This window comes from Oryzias latipes, chromosome 7 (genome assembly GCF_002234675.1).
Source record: "Oryzias latipes chromosome 7, ASM223467v1".
NCBI classification, from domain to species: Eukaryota; Metazoa; Chordata; class Actinopteri; order Beloniformes; family Adrianichthyidae; genus Oryzias; species Oryzias latipes.
Genome location: NC_019865.2, coordinates 3578827 through 3593240, shown reverse-complemented (window position 1 = coordinate 3593240; position 14414 = coordinate 3578827). Strand labels below are relative to the sequence as shown.

Sequence of the window (14414 nt, the reverse complement as noted above, 5' to 3'; positions counted from 1 at the left end):
ATGCCAGCCAGCCATCAGTGTGTGTGTGTGTGTGTGTGTGTGTGTGTGTGTGTGTGTGTGTGTGTGTGTGTGTGTGTGTGTGTTTGTGTGTCCACTGCCTTTGTGTTATGAGCAGAATTTGGGTTTTAACCCTTAAACAACAAAGTTTCAGCTCCAGTGTTCACGCTCTTTGAATTGCCGTAATTCTTCAACCGTTTTACGAAATTAATGTAATTCAGACAGATTCTGAAACTGAGAAAAGCAGCTTTGCACCATTATGCAACACTTTACAGTAGTGTTTTACACAATCAATGTCAACCAACGGATTCTGACGCAGTGGGATGGCCATTTTGCAAGCATGAAAAAATGACAATTCACATGTTATTGAAACAAACCTTTTTACCTCTAGAGCACAGATTTGGTGACAACTTTGTTGACTAAAAAGTATTTTGGCGACTTTACATGGTTGTGAAAATAAGGTGCTTCTTTCTCAGGTAATATTGCATTGATCCACCGTCTGAATGGAATTCTGTGTGGATTTCTGAGTTGTGGCATCATATTGATGGAAATTTGAGGCGGATTTATTTGAAAATGACAAAGTTCGCTGGAGAGCTTGGTGTAAAATGCACTCCCCACCACTGATCAACTGTAAAGCAAGGAGGTAGTGGAAACATGACTTGGAGCTGCTATGGTTTAGAATAGATTGATGAGGGATGTGGGCAAAATGACACATTTTGTAATATAACAAACAAATATGGAAAACGTAACATTCTCACTGTCATGATGGTGTTACGTCTATCAACAAAGCACAAGATGTAAACAGATTGTTGGTACTTTTTTATTTTTGCTTCCTCTTTGTTTTTCACTCTAACTAATGACAATTTTCTCATCGGATTTGACGTCTTTGTTCTCTGACACCAACTTTCCATCTACCAAAGTCTGAGTGATGGTCACCACTTTGGTTTGGACTTTCTTCTTGTCGACGGCATCCTCCAGTCTAGTGAAACAACAAGAGGTAACCCGTCAAACAAAGGCATTTTTCATTCAGGTAAACGGAACAAACCAAACATGGAAACATGCTCATGTACTTGGTGGCTCCTCATACTCACTTCAGCTCACCCCCTCCTTCCAGCAGCCTCCTGTACTCTGCGATCTCGGCCTCCAGTTTCACCTTAATGTTCAGCAGCAGCTCGTACTCCCTTCCGCTCTGCTGGATCTCATTGCGAATCTTGGTCAGCTCTTCCTGTAGCCTCATGATGATCCCATTGTACCTTTCTAACTCCATGCTGTAACGCATCTCAACATCCTGCAGGCTGGCCTTCAGAGCTTCTATCTGTCAAGACATGCAGGTGAATTGAAGTGACGTTTCTTTTATGTGATGCTCTAGCATCAAAGTTCCAGCTGAAGCTTTCAGTCTTTCAGTCTTTCAGTGTTTTTGTCATTACAGACTTGTGACATTGTACACATTTTTTGGAATCACACTGAAATGCTATCAAGCAAATGTGAAAAAGACTCCTTAAAAAATTGACAAACAGTTTTCCTGTAGTTCACATGCAGCTGCAGATTTTTATCTAAGTCTCCAAATATTTGCCATGTAGTGTCAAAGGATGTAAACCCCATTCAATTATTTGTTCCTGAAACAGACTTGATAAAATTAAAGGTGAGTTTAAAATACAAATTTGAAGCGCTTCAGATCAGGTTCTTCACAGTTTATGCCACCAACATAAATTACTCTGTCATCAGCGTACAATTTTACTTTCTGTGTTAATATGTAAAAAACAAAAATCAAAGTTCAAGCTCAGAAGAAAGGTTCTATGATATAGCCCTGAGGAACTCCAATATTTAAACCTACAGTTGATGTTTTAAGAAAAAGATAAGTAATCATTAAACCACAACATTACTGTCAACCACTGCAGGACCAGCCATGTATTAGGTCATACTTTAATAGATTTGTGATAATGAACAAGTACTCTTCCTCAGTAACAACTGGTAATATCTTTCTTTTTTTTTTTGGTACTGCCTACTCTACACATGAGGGATCGTCTTAATATTGTTTTTAGGGCTATAAAATGTGCAAGAGTTAACTTAATGTACTTTGCAAAATTAAATTCTTGAGAAAAAATCATGTAATTTTATATATTTGTCTACCCATTTTAATTGTTAAATATTATGCAATAAATCCAACGTTCTCTGTTTCATAGGAATATTTTCAGTTTGCTTTAAATACTCTTACTTGAGTAATTAATGGTCACAATTACCTCTACTTTCTCTAACCACTTTTTAAACTACTTCTTGAGTAGTTTAAAATCTTATTAGTTAACAGTTTTCTCTCCAAGTTGAATTATTTACTCCAAACCAGCAGATTTCTCACCAGACTTAATGCGGACTGAAGTTCAATCTCGAGAGCTTGATGTTTCCTCCTGGTTTCACTCATCAGACTTGTGGCCTCCTTCAAAGCTACAGTGTTTTCGGTTACCTGAACCTGCACCTCAGTCATCTGAACAAAAAAGAGAGAACACACATGGTACTTAAAAAACTCAACCTAAAGTCCCAAAAACTCAGATAAATTGTAGAGTACCTGAGATTCGTGCCATGCTTTCACTTCCTGCTGGTTCTTTAGTGCTATCTTCTCATACTTTGCCCTCATTTCCTCCATGATCTTAGCTAGGTCTTGACCTTTAGGGGCGTCGACGTCCACGAAGACACCAGCTTGTGTGATCTGTGTGCGAAGTTCAGTGATGTCCTGTTGAGAAGAAATCAGTCAGTGAGTGGTTTAAATACGGGCAGCAGATTTCTTTGTTTTAAAGGTTTAACCTGTAGGATCTGGTTTACCCACCTTCTCATGGTTCTTCTTCAAGACAATCAGCTCCTCCTTCAAAGACTCAAAATCACCCTCCAGGTGCATACGGAGGACGTTGGTTTCATCCAGAATCTTCCTCAGCCTGGCAACATCTGCCTCCACTGTTTGTCGCATTGACAGCTCATACTCCATCCTACCAACACAAGCCTCCATCAGACACCAACCAAGTCCATGTCTTAACTTTGAAGCCATTCAGCTTACTTGACTTTGAAGTCCTCTGCAGCCAGACGTGCGTTGTCAACGGCAATGGAGAGTTGTGCATTGCCCTTGCACATGTCAAGGATCTAGAATGAAATGAGATTGTTTTTTATTGTTTGTGAAAGTGGGGTCTTCTCTTTGATGAACTGCTCAGGTGGAAAAATAGCAGAAAATGACTTTTTATGACTCATAAACATTTGCAGTCCTGCTAACGCTGTCAGAGTTGTAAAGACAAGCATGACACAACCATAAACAATAAAAATGTATAATTTACTAAGATGTATGACTCTGTTAGATGATTGGTTCATGATTCTGTTCTCACTCTGTTTTTTCCCAGAAAAACTAGTAATTGACAGGAAAAGACTGTGATCTAAAGAAAGAATGATGCCTGGCCTTGACAAAGCATGTTCGTGACCACTTCCAAGAAAAGTCTATGAAAACGCACATTTATCGTTTATCAAGCTTTCACATGTTGACACGTCACAACTAAGGTTTTTTAGTTTGTTTTTGGGCTCTACGTACAAAACGTGCACAACTGAATGCACGTTGAAAGTTAAACCAGGTGAACTTTGATCAATCAGGTTCTCAGATTTTACTTTTGGCTGAATCCCTTTTAATTCTTTGAAAATTGTCTTGATGAAAAAGTTATTATTATATCATTTCTATGACACTTTGTTTTTCATATACCAAAATTGAGCTGTGAAAGAAAATTCAGGAGAAAGATTCACCAGATTAGCACCACTTTGACGTTTCACACCAAGCTTCTTCCAACTTTGAGTACAGGCGCTAGTGTTGAGTAGAGACAGTCCAGTGTGAACACCAAATGCTAAAAGTATGTTCATGAACCTGCGTTAAGCATGTTCCTGAAGGCAGATCAGTAGGTACACGTCAGGCTCACCTTGGCCCTCAGCTCCGTGATGGTGGCATTGTACTTGCTGTAGTCCTTCCCCTCCAGCGGGCCTTTCTTATCAATGACCTCCTTGATCTTGATCTCCAGAGTGTGGTTTTCCTTCTCAAGTTTCTTCACCGTCTCCAGGTAGGATGCCAGACGGTCGTTCAGGTGTTGCATGGTTGCCTTTTCGTTCCCGATGGCCAGGTTGCCAGTGCCGGTCACAGAGTGGTAGTCATGCCCACTGCCACTGTATCTCCTGCCACTCCATGAGCCCATCGTAGTGGAGGAGATCCTGGTGCCATGGCCTCCTGCACCCCCAGTGACGCTGTAGGCATAGGTAGTCTCTCCGGGCAGAGATCTGTCAGATAATTGTCGTCTTAGCATGGACTCCATGTCTGTTGGGGACGCTGAATCTGGTGGAGAACAGAAGAACAGGGTACGGTCGCTGAGAGTGAGGAACAAGAGAAGAGTTTCGGGTCTTAAATACCAAACTGAATGCACACTCCTCCCTGCCACTCCTATCCTATCTATATTGCATTTTTACTATCTTCTCCCCTCTGGTTAGACTTTGTCCAACTTTTCTAAGAGTCAAAGTCAAAAAGGTGTGCCACCATCTTGCGCTTCCTGCAGTAAATTACCTTGGTCTATGGAAACGCCACGCAAACAGCTCTCTAATTGCTGTGTCATCAAATCCCAGGAAATCTAATCTTCAAACTGGAGTACAGATATCCCACTGTTGTCTAAAATTCTTTGACTAAATGAGCAGGACTTTGAGATTACCTTATTATTACATTCGGTATGCACGTTATTTTTAAGTCTGCAAATACTCTCCTGTACACATCTAGTGCAGCATATTCTGGTATGACTTACTCCAGTTTGGGAGGAAGGACAGGCTCATATTCCTAGCAGAACACTTTAAACAAAATGAAACTTAAAAAGAAAAAAAAATATTTGATTGAAAGGGAAGGAACGTTTTTTGACAGAGAAATGAAATCATTTCTCTGGTTTATTGATGAACATAAACCACCACAACATCCTCTGGTTTTAGGTGGTGCAGGAGGAGAAACTGGTTTGAGGGATTTCCTCTTTATCCGTTGATTTTATGGTTTGACTGGAGACTCTACCTGCCCCACAACCCCTGTATTCCCTTACTCACAGCAGGCTTGATTCTAGTCAAACCTTGGAACCAATAAATTCCTTCAAGAAAAGCTGACTGACAAATCTAGAGTGGAGGAAATACGTATTTTTATCCCCTCTTGATTTTGCAGGTTTGCTCATTCAAAAGAAATTGTCAGTGTGCCGTCCTAGTGGTAGGTTCATTTGAACAGTGAGAGATGGAAAATCACAAGGAAAATCAAGAAATCTATTTTCTTTTCATGAGGGTAATAAGTATTTGAACCCTCTTGCTGGGAAGACATAGTACTTTGTGGCGAAACCCTTAGATGTTAGATGTTTCTTGTAGTTGTTGAGCAGGTTTCTGCACATGGAGGAGTTTTGGTTCACTTTTCTTTACAAATGACTTCTAAATCATCCAGATTTGGTGGCTGTTGCTTAGCAACTCTGAGCGTCAGCTCTCTCCATATGTTTTCTATGGAATGGAAGTCCAGAGACTGGCTGGACCACTCCATGACCTTGATATGCTGCTTCATCAGCCATTCCTTGGTTTGTCTGGCTGTATGTTTCGGGCCATTATCCTGTTGGAAGACCTGTCCACCACCCATTTGAAGCCTCCTGGTGGAGGGAAGGAGGTTCTCACTCAGGATTTGACGTTACATGGCTCCGCCCATCTTCTCATCCACACAATAAAGTTGGCCTGTGCTGAAAAACACCCCAAAGCATAATGCTTCCACCTCCATGCTTGAGAGTAGGGATGGTGTTCTTTGGGTCATAGGCAGCATTTTTCTTCCAAATGTTGTGAAGAAATGTGACGTGTTGAGTTGATGCCAAAGAGCTCAGTTGTGGTCTCATCAGACCACAGCACCTTCTCCCAATCACTCTCTAAATCATGAAGGTGTTCCTTGGCAAACGTCAGGTGGGCCTGCACATTTGCCTTTTTAAGCAGGGCTACTTTGTGAGTTCTGCAAGATGTGAAACCATTGGGGTGTAAAGTCTTACCAACGATTTTCTTGGTGACTGTGGAGATCATCAACTAGCTCCTGCCGTGTTGTTTTATTAAGCTGATTCTCTCTGATCTCATGATCATTAAAATCCCACCATGTTGGATCTGGTTTGGAGTCCTAAACCTTAAGAATTGCACCAACAGTCGTCACCTTAACCCTCAGCTTCTTGCTGATGGTTTTGTAGTCCATCCAGGTCTTGTGCAGGTCTACAATCTTCTCCCTTAAATCCACTGAAAGCTCTCTTTTGGAATCATGTTGGAGAGTTTGGAGTCTGACAGATAGACTCATTTTGTGTACAGGTGTCTTTTCTACAGGTGATTAGTTTAAACAGGTTGATTAGGAGAGTCCAACTGGTCTGTGTGAACCAAAACTCTTAATGGTTACTAGGGGATCAAATACTTATTTCCCTCAATGAAATTAAAATAAATACATATAAAGGTGATTTCTTGATTTTCTGTCTCTTATTGTTCAAAAGAAAAAACCATTAGGATGACAGGCTGACAATTACTTTTTCGGAGGGGGTAAACCTCCAAAAATCAGCAAGGGGTAAAATACGTATTTCCTCCACTGTAATGGCTGCAACCCAAATGGTACAGACCAAAAATGTCATATAAGAGGAAACTTGTTGTTGGGTTCTACCGGCTTAAACAATTTACATGTTGGAAAATATACTGACGGGTCTGAGTTTAACAGTTCTGCTAAAAGAGGGAAACGTAATCGACACAATTACCTTTTTTCTTCAACTGAAAAAGCTTTTTTTGTTGTCATAATCATAATGAAAATCAAATAGGGGAGGAGGGAAACAGCCTATTTTTGTGTATTTTTTGAAGTACGTCTGTAAACACTTTAACTGTCTTTCAATAGGCTGAAATAAAACCCAAAAAGAATATGTCCAAATGTATTTATTGAAATGTTTCATCAGCTCAGAACAGCCGGCAGACCGGACAGAAGAAAAACAAAGATGATGATGAAAATGTAAAAAAGAAAAAGGAGTTTGTTTTTTCTGGAAGTTTCTCTGGATCTTTGCTGTCCCCTCCTCTGAACGTTTGTAAACGGTTGCAGGTCACCCCACATAAATAAACCATGATGAAATAAATAAAGATGCTTCTGATTTGGCCTTGTTTATTTGTTTTCTGCATCTGCCGTCACCAAGAAGTGAAAATGGTCGTATACTCTGTCTGCAGGCTTATCTTAAACATGAAATGACAAAGAAAAGGTTTCACTGCTGGTCTTAGAGGTTCTTGGTCTCTGTGCTGGAGGAAACCACCTTGCCGTCCACCAGGGTTTGTGTGACGGTCATCACTTTGGTTTTCACGGTTTTCTGCTCCTCCAGAGCATCCTGGAGCCTAATTAAAGGGATATAAAGGATGTTTAGTCTCTAAGACGGTGTGCAGTAAACCTCTTAAGAGGCTGCTGCTCACCTGAAGTCTTCTCCGTCCAGCAGCCGTCTGTAGGTGGCGATTTCTGCCTCCAGTTTCATCTTGATGTTGAGCAGAGCCTCATAGTCTTGCGTCTGCAGCTGGATCTTGTTCCGCAGCTGCGTAAGCTCTGCCTCCAGGCCCAGCATGATGCTGTTGAGCGACTCGACCTCCATGCTGTAACGCATCTCCGTTTCCCTCAGCGTGCCCTCCATCGAGCCTTTCTGTGAGAGCACAACACCGGTTAAACTTTAACCGCTGTCGTCACGGCGACGGAGCAGCGGAGTGTGAAGCTTGTGTCAACATAGTTAAAGGGGACTTCAGGGGAAAGTGAGAGTGCTGAGCTGGTGTTGAAGTAAATGAAGTGTGCGCCACTGCTGCAGGTTCCTCACCAGGTTCCTCTGTGAATCCAGCTCGATCTCCAGGGTTTGAATCTGTCTGCGCAGGTCGTTCATCTCCGTCTGCGCGCCCTTCAGGGCTTCTGTGCTCTGTGACACTTGAGTCTGGACTTCGATTATCTAAAGAATGGCAAAAACAAATGTATATAAATCAATTAAAGCTTTGTATTTTTTCTCTCAAAAATATGAGCTAAGAAACTATTTGCTCATGAATGAGAGACTCTCAATAAGATAAGATGCTCTTTAATTCAAAATTTAAAATCTCAAGTCCTAAATGAACAAGTTGTATTGTTAACCTCCTCCCTTTTCTTTCTTTGAATTTCTAAAACTAAAAGGGAAAGCGACAACATTTTGAAGACTCAACTGAACAAATCCCCTTTTGAGTATAGTAATCATTTTGGTCCCTTTCCTCACTTTGTTCTTCTAATCCTCCATGTTGGTGATGTCAACGTTGTTTTTCTCATGGCTGATCTTTAATTTCTTTCCTTTTTCATATTTGTTAGATCTAGTTATTCATTAGCAGAGAGTTGTTTCTTCCCACTGTCCTAAAATTCTGCCGTGGTCTGAATTGTAACGACTAGATCACATCTTTGATTTCTTGTTTTTACTGTTTGTTCTGCTCTGAGCTGGTGACATACCTGAGTTTCGTGCCACGCTTTCAGCTCTTCCTGGTTTTTCAGTGCCATCTTTTCATACTTGGCCCTGATTTCTGCCATGATCTGTGCCAGATCTTGACCCTTAGGAGCGTCGATGTCAACGTGGACTCCTGACTGTGAGACCTGGGTACGAAGCTCCATAACTTCCTGAAGAATGGAAAAATGATTGAGTCGTTAGATGACCGTGTGTGCTGGTCAGAAAGGTCTGAAAGAGTCAATAACTCCTTAACTTAAACACACAATGACATGAAATTACAGGGATGAGCTCATATACGCAAACAGCATCCTCAAAGGGTGTGGATGTTTGCTTTCACCGTGTTCAAAGGTGAACAGTTGTTGTTTTTTTTAAAGATGAGAGATGTGATGAAGGTTTGAACTTCAGCCAACTCACATTGTCGTGGTTCTTCTTGAGGTGGATGAGCTCTTCCTTCAGGGCTTCGATCTCACTCTCCAGGTTCATGCGGCTCAGGTTGGTGTCATCAATGAGCTTCCTCAGCCCTACAATGTCGGCCTCCACGGACTGGCGGATGGACAGCTCAGACTCGTATCTATAAGGCGCAAAGGGACACTTGCAACTTAATAATTGATTTAATGTGCAAACAGGGTTATTATTTAATGTGTGTAGATCCAGCTGTGTTTGGTAAGTCATTTAAAACAGTGACTCCATCAAACATAACTCAAAGGTGGTGGCTGCATGAGTAATGGGTGCATCCTTAGACCATGACAGTATGCATTCATCCTAAAGCTCCTCAGTGGTAAAACAGGGAGTGTCTGCAAATGTCTGGCTGGCGGTTTTTTTACGACCACAGCAGAGCGTCTTACTTCACTCTGAAGTCATCGGCGGCCAGGCGAGCGTTGTCGATGTTCAGGACAAGGCGAGCGTTATCAGTGGTCGCATCGAATACCTAAAGGAAGAAAATATGCATTAGAATATTACAAATGTTAAATTGTTTGTTTCTCAAATAGTTCTCAAATCCCAAGAAAAGAAAACTGGCAGGTTTTTTGCTAAAACATACTAAGCCTGGAAAAAAGTTTTTTTCTTTTTAGAAAAGTATTTATCACTCATAAAATCTATAAATATTTAAATACAGTTGAAAAATAAATAAAAACTATAACCTAATAAAATGATTTTTTTTCAAAACTTACTTTAAAAAGATAAATAAAGCAACATGACTATATCCTACATTAACATACAGTATATGGTAATGTAGAAAGAGAATCTTTAAAACCTTTGGTTTGGCAACATAACATAACAAATTCACAACGAGGTGAGACTTGATGGTGTATCTTTGGGAAAAATCAATTTATGTTTATAAATACTCCTACATCAGATATCATAAACATTAAATATTGTGCAAAATACCACTAAAGAAAAAATAAATACAAAATATTAGTGATATTCAAATTTTAAACCGTATTAGATGTTTATGGCGAGCGAACCATTTATATTACGACAAAAACTTAAAAGTATAAATTATAAACGTAATTCATTTAACGAGATCATCTCAGAAATTAAACAAATATAAAAACTTTAAATCTGTGATCGAAAGTGAGTCCAAACAGCTAAAATTGTATTTTAGCTAAACTGGCTGCTAATCTGCACAAATGCTTAGTACAGAAACTGCAAGTTTTAGTTGAATTTATTTATTTTATGCATTATTTATTATATGCAAAAATGAAAACACAACACAAAATCATAATTTAAATATTTCTCAAAGTTTGTGAAGATATGTTTATAATTATAATTCAATGGGTTACAAAAGAAATGCAACATTTTGGAGTTTTCAGGTTCCTGAAACTTTTTTTCGTTACTATGCAATGTTCCTTTGCTTATGCACAATGTGCACATCCATCTTTGCAAACGTTCAGATATCATTCGTTTTCGTGGGAGAAACGCAGACACGCTGCCAAGGCCGACTCTAGGATGACGTCATGAAATGGGCGGCACCGATACGGAGAGAAAGGCGGAGCCTCAGAGATCGAGTCGTCTGACTTTCAGGCAGGAAAATGAGATGCAAAATTAACTCATATTTCACAAAAAAAATTATCTTCAGTGTACCAAAGTTATAATATTATCATATATTTGGATGTAGTTTACTCTGCAAGGCTTACGAATTACATAAGCCCTTTAAAAAGCTAGCCACAATTTAGATTACCGGTAGTAACAAATTAGCCTAAATCTGCCAACTTTTTGTTCATCTGAAACGGTTTTGGTGGAAATCTCTTTAATTCTTAAATGTTTTTCTAAATGTGATTTTTAAAAAATTTCTGCTGAGCTGCATTAGCAGCTAGCTTTCATAAATGCTAAGCTAGTCTTTGTGCCTGCTTATGTCATTCAATAAAAATCTAATATAGCAAAAATAAATAAAAACCTAAACATGTTTTTAAACTTTTTAAAGATTGTCACACTTCTATAAATTGTGATTTAAGTGTTTCAGTTTTTCAGTATGAATAAGAAAAACGATACTTTGAAGCAGGTTTTTGGTAAAGGGCCGATCCATGTGAACCTGCAGCAGAGCACAGGCTCAGTCCTTCACCTGAAACAACAGATGGCTGCTCTGTTTGCTTTAGCATTTCCAGCTGTAGTGATAAGGGCTGGGACCGGTTGGAGGAACCGGGATACGGCAGCGTGACACAGCTGTTGAATCAGGATCTGTTCTGTATTTGCATCAGGAAGGTGGAGGCGGTGTTGGGGTTTCTCGTGTGTGCGTGCTGAGGCGTGTGCGAGTTTTGCATCAGTTTGTGGGCCGCCCTGTTTAAACCTTTGCCTCTGGGAACCGTGTGACCGACAAAGTGTTCTGTTGAAATAAACAAATGTCCTTGGCTGTTAGTAAAACAAACACAGCCTTATATCAAAGGGGGTTTGCTCTGATGGAATATTTTGAGATAAAAGTTTGAAAACCAGCTCAGGTCTTGGTTTGAGGAAATTTTAGCTGACCTTGATGCTTCTGGACTATCTGGAAGGAAAGGGCTAAGGATTCTGCATGTTTCCCACGGATGCATAAACACAGGTTTCTGAATGAGGGCCTTCAGCAGGCAACATGGTATTTAGCTTTCTCTTTTTCTCAGCCAAAATGTTTTCTTGGCAGGAAGAAAACCTGAAACAATGAAGTCAATGTTCAGTGTTTAGATCTGTTTGTAATTATTTGTCTGTCAGGGTCAGGGGTCAGCCTCCGTTTTCTTTGTCTCTGCTATCCTGTCTACGCAAACGTTTGACACCTCAGCATTCCTCATTTACTGCGTCCGGTCCAGCTCCAGCTCCAGCTGAATGGAAGAAAGTTTTGAGAAGCATCTGAAAAACCCTGAGATCTAACAGTTTAAGTTTTTTAAAGCTCCATGTCCTTGTTTTGTATTTTTCCATACAATTGCATCTTTCACAATCAAACCCTCTCAGAGATGACATGATCGTCATCCTTGCATCTCTAGGTTCCTGTGCGTTTTTCTCACCTTCTTCCTCAGGTCGTTTATGATGCTCTGGTACTTGCTGTAGTCTCTGAAGTCGGGGCCACTCTTCTCCAGGGCCTCCTTGATCTTGATCTCCAACTTGTGGTTGGCCTGCTCCAAGTTCCTCACCGTCTCCAGGTAGTTTGCCAGGCGGTCGTTCAGGTTCTGCATGGCAAACTTCTCGTTTCCCATGATGTCTGCGCTGTTCCCGCACACCTGGACGCCGCTGGAGAAGCCCCCCGCTCCAGAGGACATCCCAGCCCCCAGAGAGGAGCGCATGCTGGAGGACACGCTGATGCGGCTCCCCCCGGCGCCTCCATGGATGCTGGAGGCCCTGTAGACAGGGAGGGAGGCACGGCTGGCCGACACAGCGGACGGCCTGCTGCTGGAGGAGCGCACGGAGTAGGTGGTTTGCCTGGAGGTTTGCATGGCTGCAGCTGACTGAGGCAGACTGGGAGGGAGACAGAGGCGCAGGCTGGGCAGGCAGAAATCTGAGCTCACACACTGAAGGCAGTAGCAGAGGGGAAGCCGCAAGGTTTTTAAGTCCTGTGGGCCAAGGCCCGCCCTTAGACCGCCCCCTCATCCTGGTCAGCTCTGGGGCTCCACCCACAGTACACATGCCTTTGTCCAAAATCCACATCTGTGTAGAGGACTAGAGAGAGTGAACATTTTTAGGAAACTTTACAGGAAGTAAAACAACACTTTAAGGACTAACAATAATACACACATTGTAATTATTCTGTCCCGCAGCCGTCCTGGACTGTAAGGACCAGATTATTTTCACAATTCTTCTTTCTTGCTTTTGGGCAAAACTGTGGAATGTGGTTGAGTAAATTTAAACCCAGTTCCTCACCAAAACTTGCATGCACCTAGTATCTGTTGAAAGATCAATTTTGAGCATCAGCAAAAAATGATGACATCACAGTGGCAAAAAAAGAATGAATGGGGCCAAAATCTCTAATGGGGCTCAGAAAATGTTTCAAAATCCACTAATAAAACCAAAACACACGTGTTGGGGATATCCAAAGAAAGTTTTAAAATTATTATGGGATGGCCACAGGACTTACAGCTTTTTGGCCATTTTGCAGCAAAGTGTGAAATTTGGTGATTTTTGCATCTTGGTACAACATGGGGAAAGAAAAGTTTTTTTCTACAAAATTTCACACACAAGCGCCAAACTAAGTCGACGACCATAACGGGGAGTGATTCCCCTTTGACCTCGATAAGAGTCGCTGTTTTTTGTTTTAATTACCTTCAGCACAAATTCAAATTCAAACTTCCTTAAAGGTGTTTAGATTTATCGCCTCCTAACTTTTCGTGCATCAATAACTAGTGGGGGAAAAAATGTTGGTTTAGAGTTTCAAGCTCGCAAAAGTGGTGCTACCCTGTTGCTTGAGAATTTTGTCTTTACCAGAATATTGTAATAATGTAATACATTAATAATTGGCTCAAGTTAAATGAAACCATATGACATTCAGTATGAATATATTAAGAATGTGGGTGTGGTTGACAGAAAACCTCGTCTATTTTTGCAGATTCTTCTAAAAGTTACACAGCTATGTGCATCCCCCACAGGCGACCAAAACATAATATGGTTGCTATGGAGATAAAACCACCAGAAAAGCCACAATCTTGACATATGCAGCTCTGTAGAGGCAGAAGGGGAGAGTGAAGGGCTTAAAGCAGTACTCAGTCAGGTAAAAAGGTGGTAATGGAGGGACGGCTAGGGCGGGGCCAGGCTGTACCTGCGGGCTGTACAATGCCGCTCGTGGCTGTAATTTATTAATGTTAACAGAAAAATTGCTTTTTCTTGAGAAAATCGAGGCGAGTATTTCACACAAACTCTTGGTCAATACAAACTTGACGAGATAATGTTTCTCAATACAAACAGCTGCTCAAATACTTGAGCAGCTGTTTGTTTTTTTACTGTCTCCTTCTCATTTCAGTCACTTCCTGGCAAGCTACCTCATCCGTCATGCTAGGGGGGGTTGAAATCCAGCCACACCTGGAAGAGAGGCGTCTCAACTGTCTGAGGTTTGCCTCATCATCTAATGTTGTGTCATCGATGTCTTTTTTCCCCCCAACAATAATCTATGGAAACTATAAATACAGTGGGAAAAAAAAGTATTTAGTCAGCCACCAATTGTGCAAGTTCTAAAAAGATGAGAGAGGCCTGTAATTTTCATCATAGGTATACCTCAACTATGAGAGACGGTGAGCAGAAATCCCAGAACCACACGGGGGGACCTAGTGAATGACCTGCAGAGAGCTGGGACCAAAGTAACAAAGGCTGCCATCAGTAAGACACTACGCCGCCAGGGATTCAAACCCTACAGTGGCAGACGTGTCCCGCTGCTAAAGCCAGGCTCGTATAAAGTTTGCTAGAGAGCATTTGGATGATCCAGAAGAGGACTGGGAGAATGTCCGATGGTCAGATTAAACCAAAATA

General features: G+C 41.1%; 2 protein-coding genes across 2 annotated transcripts; both read right to left on the bottom strand.

Annotated features, from left to right (window-relative positions):
- Positions 1-801: 801 nt before the first annotated feature.
- LOC101169203 (keratin, type I cytoskeletal 18) lies at positions 802-4380 on the bottom strand. The gene is made up of 7 exons (XM_004070281.4): positions 3936-4380; positions 3041-3123; positions 2816-2972; positions 2558-2722; positions 2351-2476; positions 1089-1312; positions 802-976 (listed from the first exon to the last, which is right to left on the bottom strand). Exons 1-7 carry the CDS (start codon positions 4320-4322, stop codon positions 847-849), a joined length of 1272 nt encoding a protein of 423 aa, XP_004070329.1. The 5' UTR covers positions 4323-4380; the 3' UTR covers positions 802-846.
- Positions 4381-6936: 2556 nt separating this feature from the next.
- LOC101168952 (keratin, type I cytoskeletal 18) lies at positions 6937-12491 on the bottom strand. The gene is made up of 7 exons (XM_004070280.4): positions 11969-12491; positions 9344-9426; positions 8913-9069; positions 8504-8668; positions 7860-7985; positions 7471-7691; positions 6937-7395 (listed from the first exon to the last, which is right to left on the bottom strand). Exons 1-7 carry the CDS (start codon positions 12392-12394, stop codon positions 7281-7283), a joined length of 1293 nt encoding a protein of 430 aa, XP_004070328.1. The 5' UTR covers positions 12395-12491; the 3' UTR covers positions 6937-7280.
- Between the last annotated feature and the right edge of the window lie 1923 nt (positions 12492-14414).

Coding starts and splice junctions, on each gene's coding strand:
- LOC101169203 (XM_004070281.4), bottom strand. CDS start 4,322: ATGGAGTCCATGCTAAGACGACAATTATCTGACAGATCTCTGCCCGGA. Junction 2,973..3,040: donor GCAGAGGACTTCAAAGTCAA/GTAAGCTGAATG, acceptor TTGTGTTGGTAG/GATGGAGTATGAGCTGTCAA. Junction 2,723..2,815: donor TGAAGAAGAACCATGAGAAG/GTGGGTAAACCA, acceptor TCTTCTCAACAG/GACATCACTGAACTTCGCAC.
- LOC101168952 (XM_004070280.4), bottom strand. CDS start 12,394: ATGCAAACCTCCAGGCAAACCACCTACTCCGTGCGCTCCTCCAGCAGC. Junction 9,070..9,343: donor GCCGATGACTTCAGAGTGAA/GTAAGACGCTCT, acceptor TGCGCCTTATAG/ATACGAGTCTGAGCTGTCCA. Junction 7,396..7,470: donor CTGGACGGAGAAGACTTCAG/GTGAGCAGCAGC, acceptor CCCTTTAATTAG/GCTCCAGGATGCTCTGGAGG.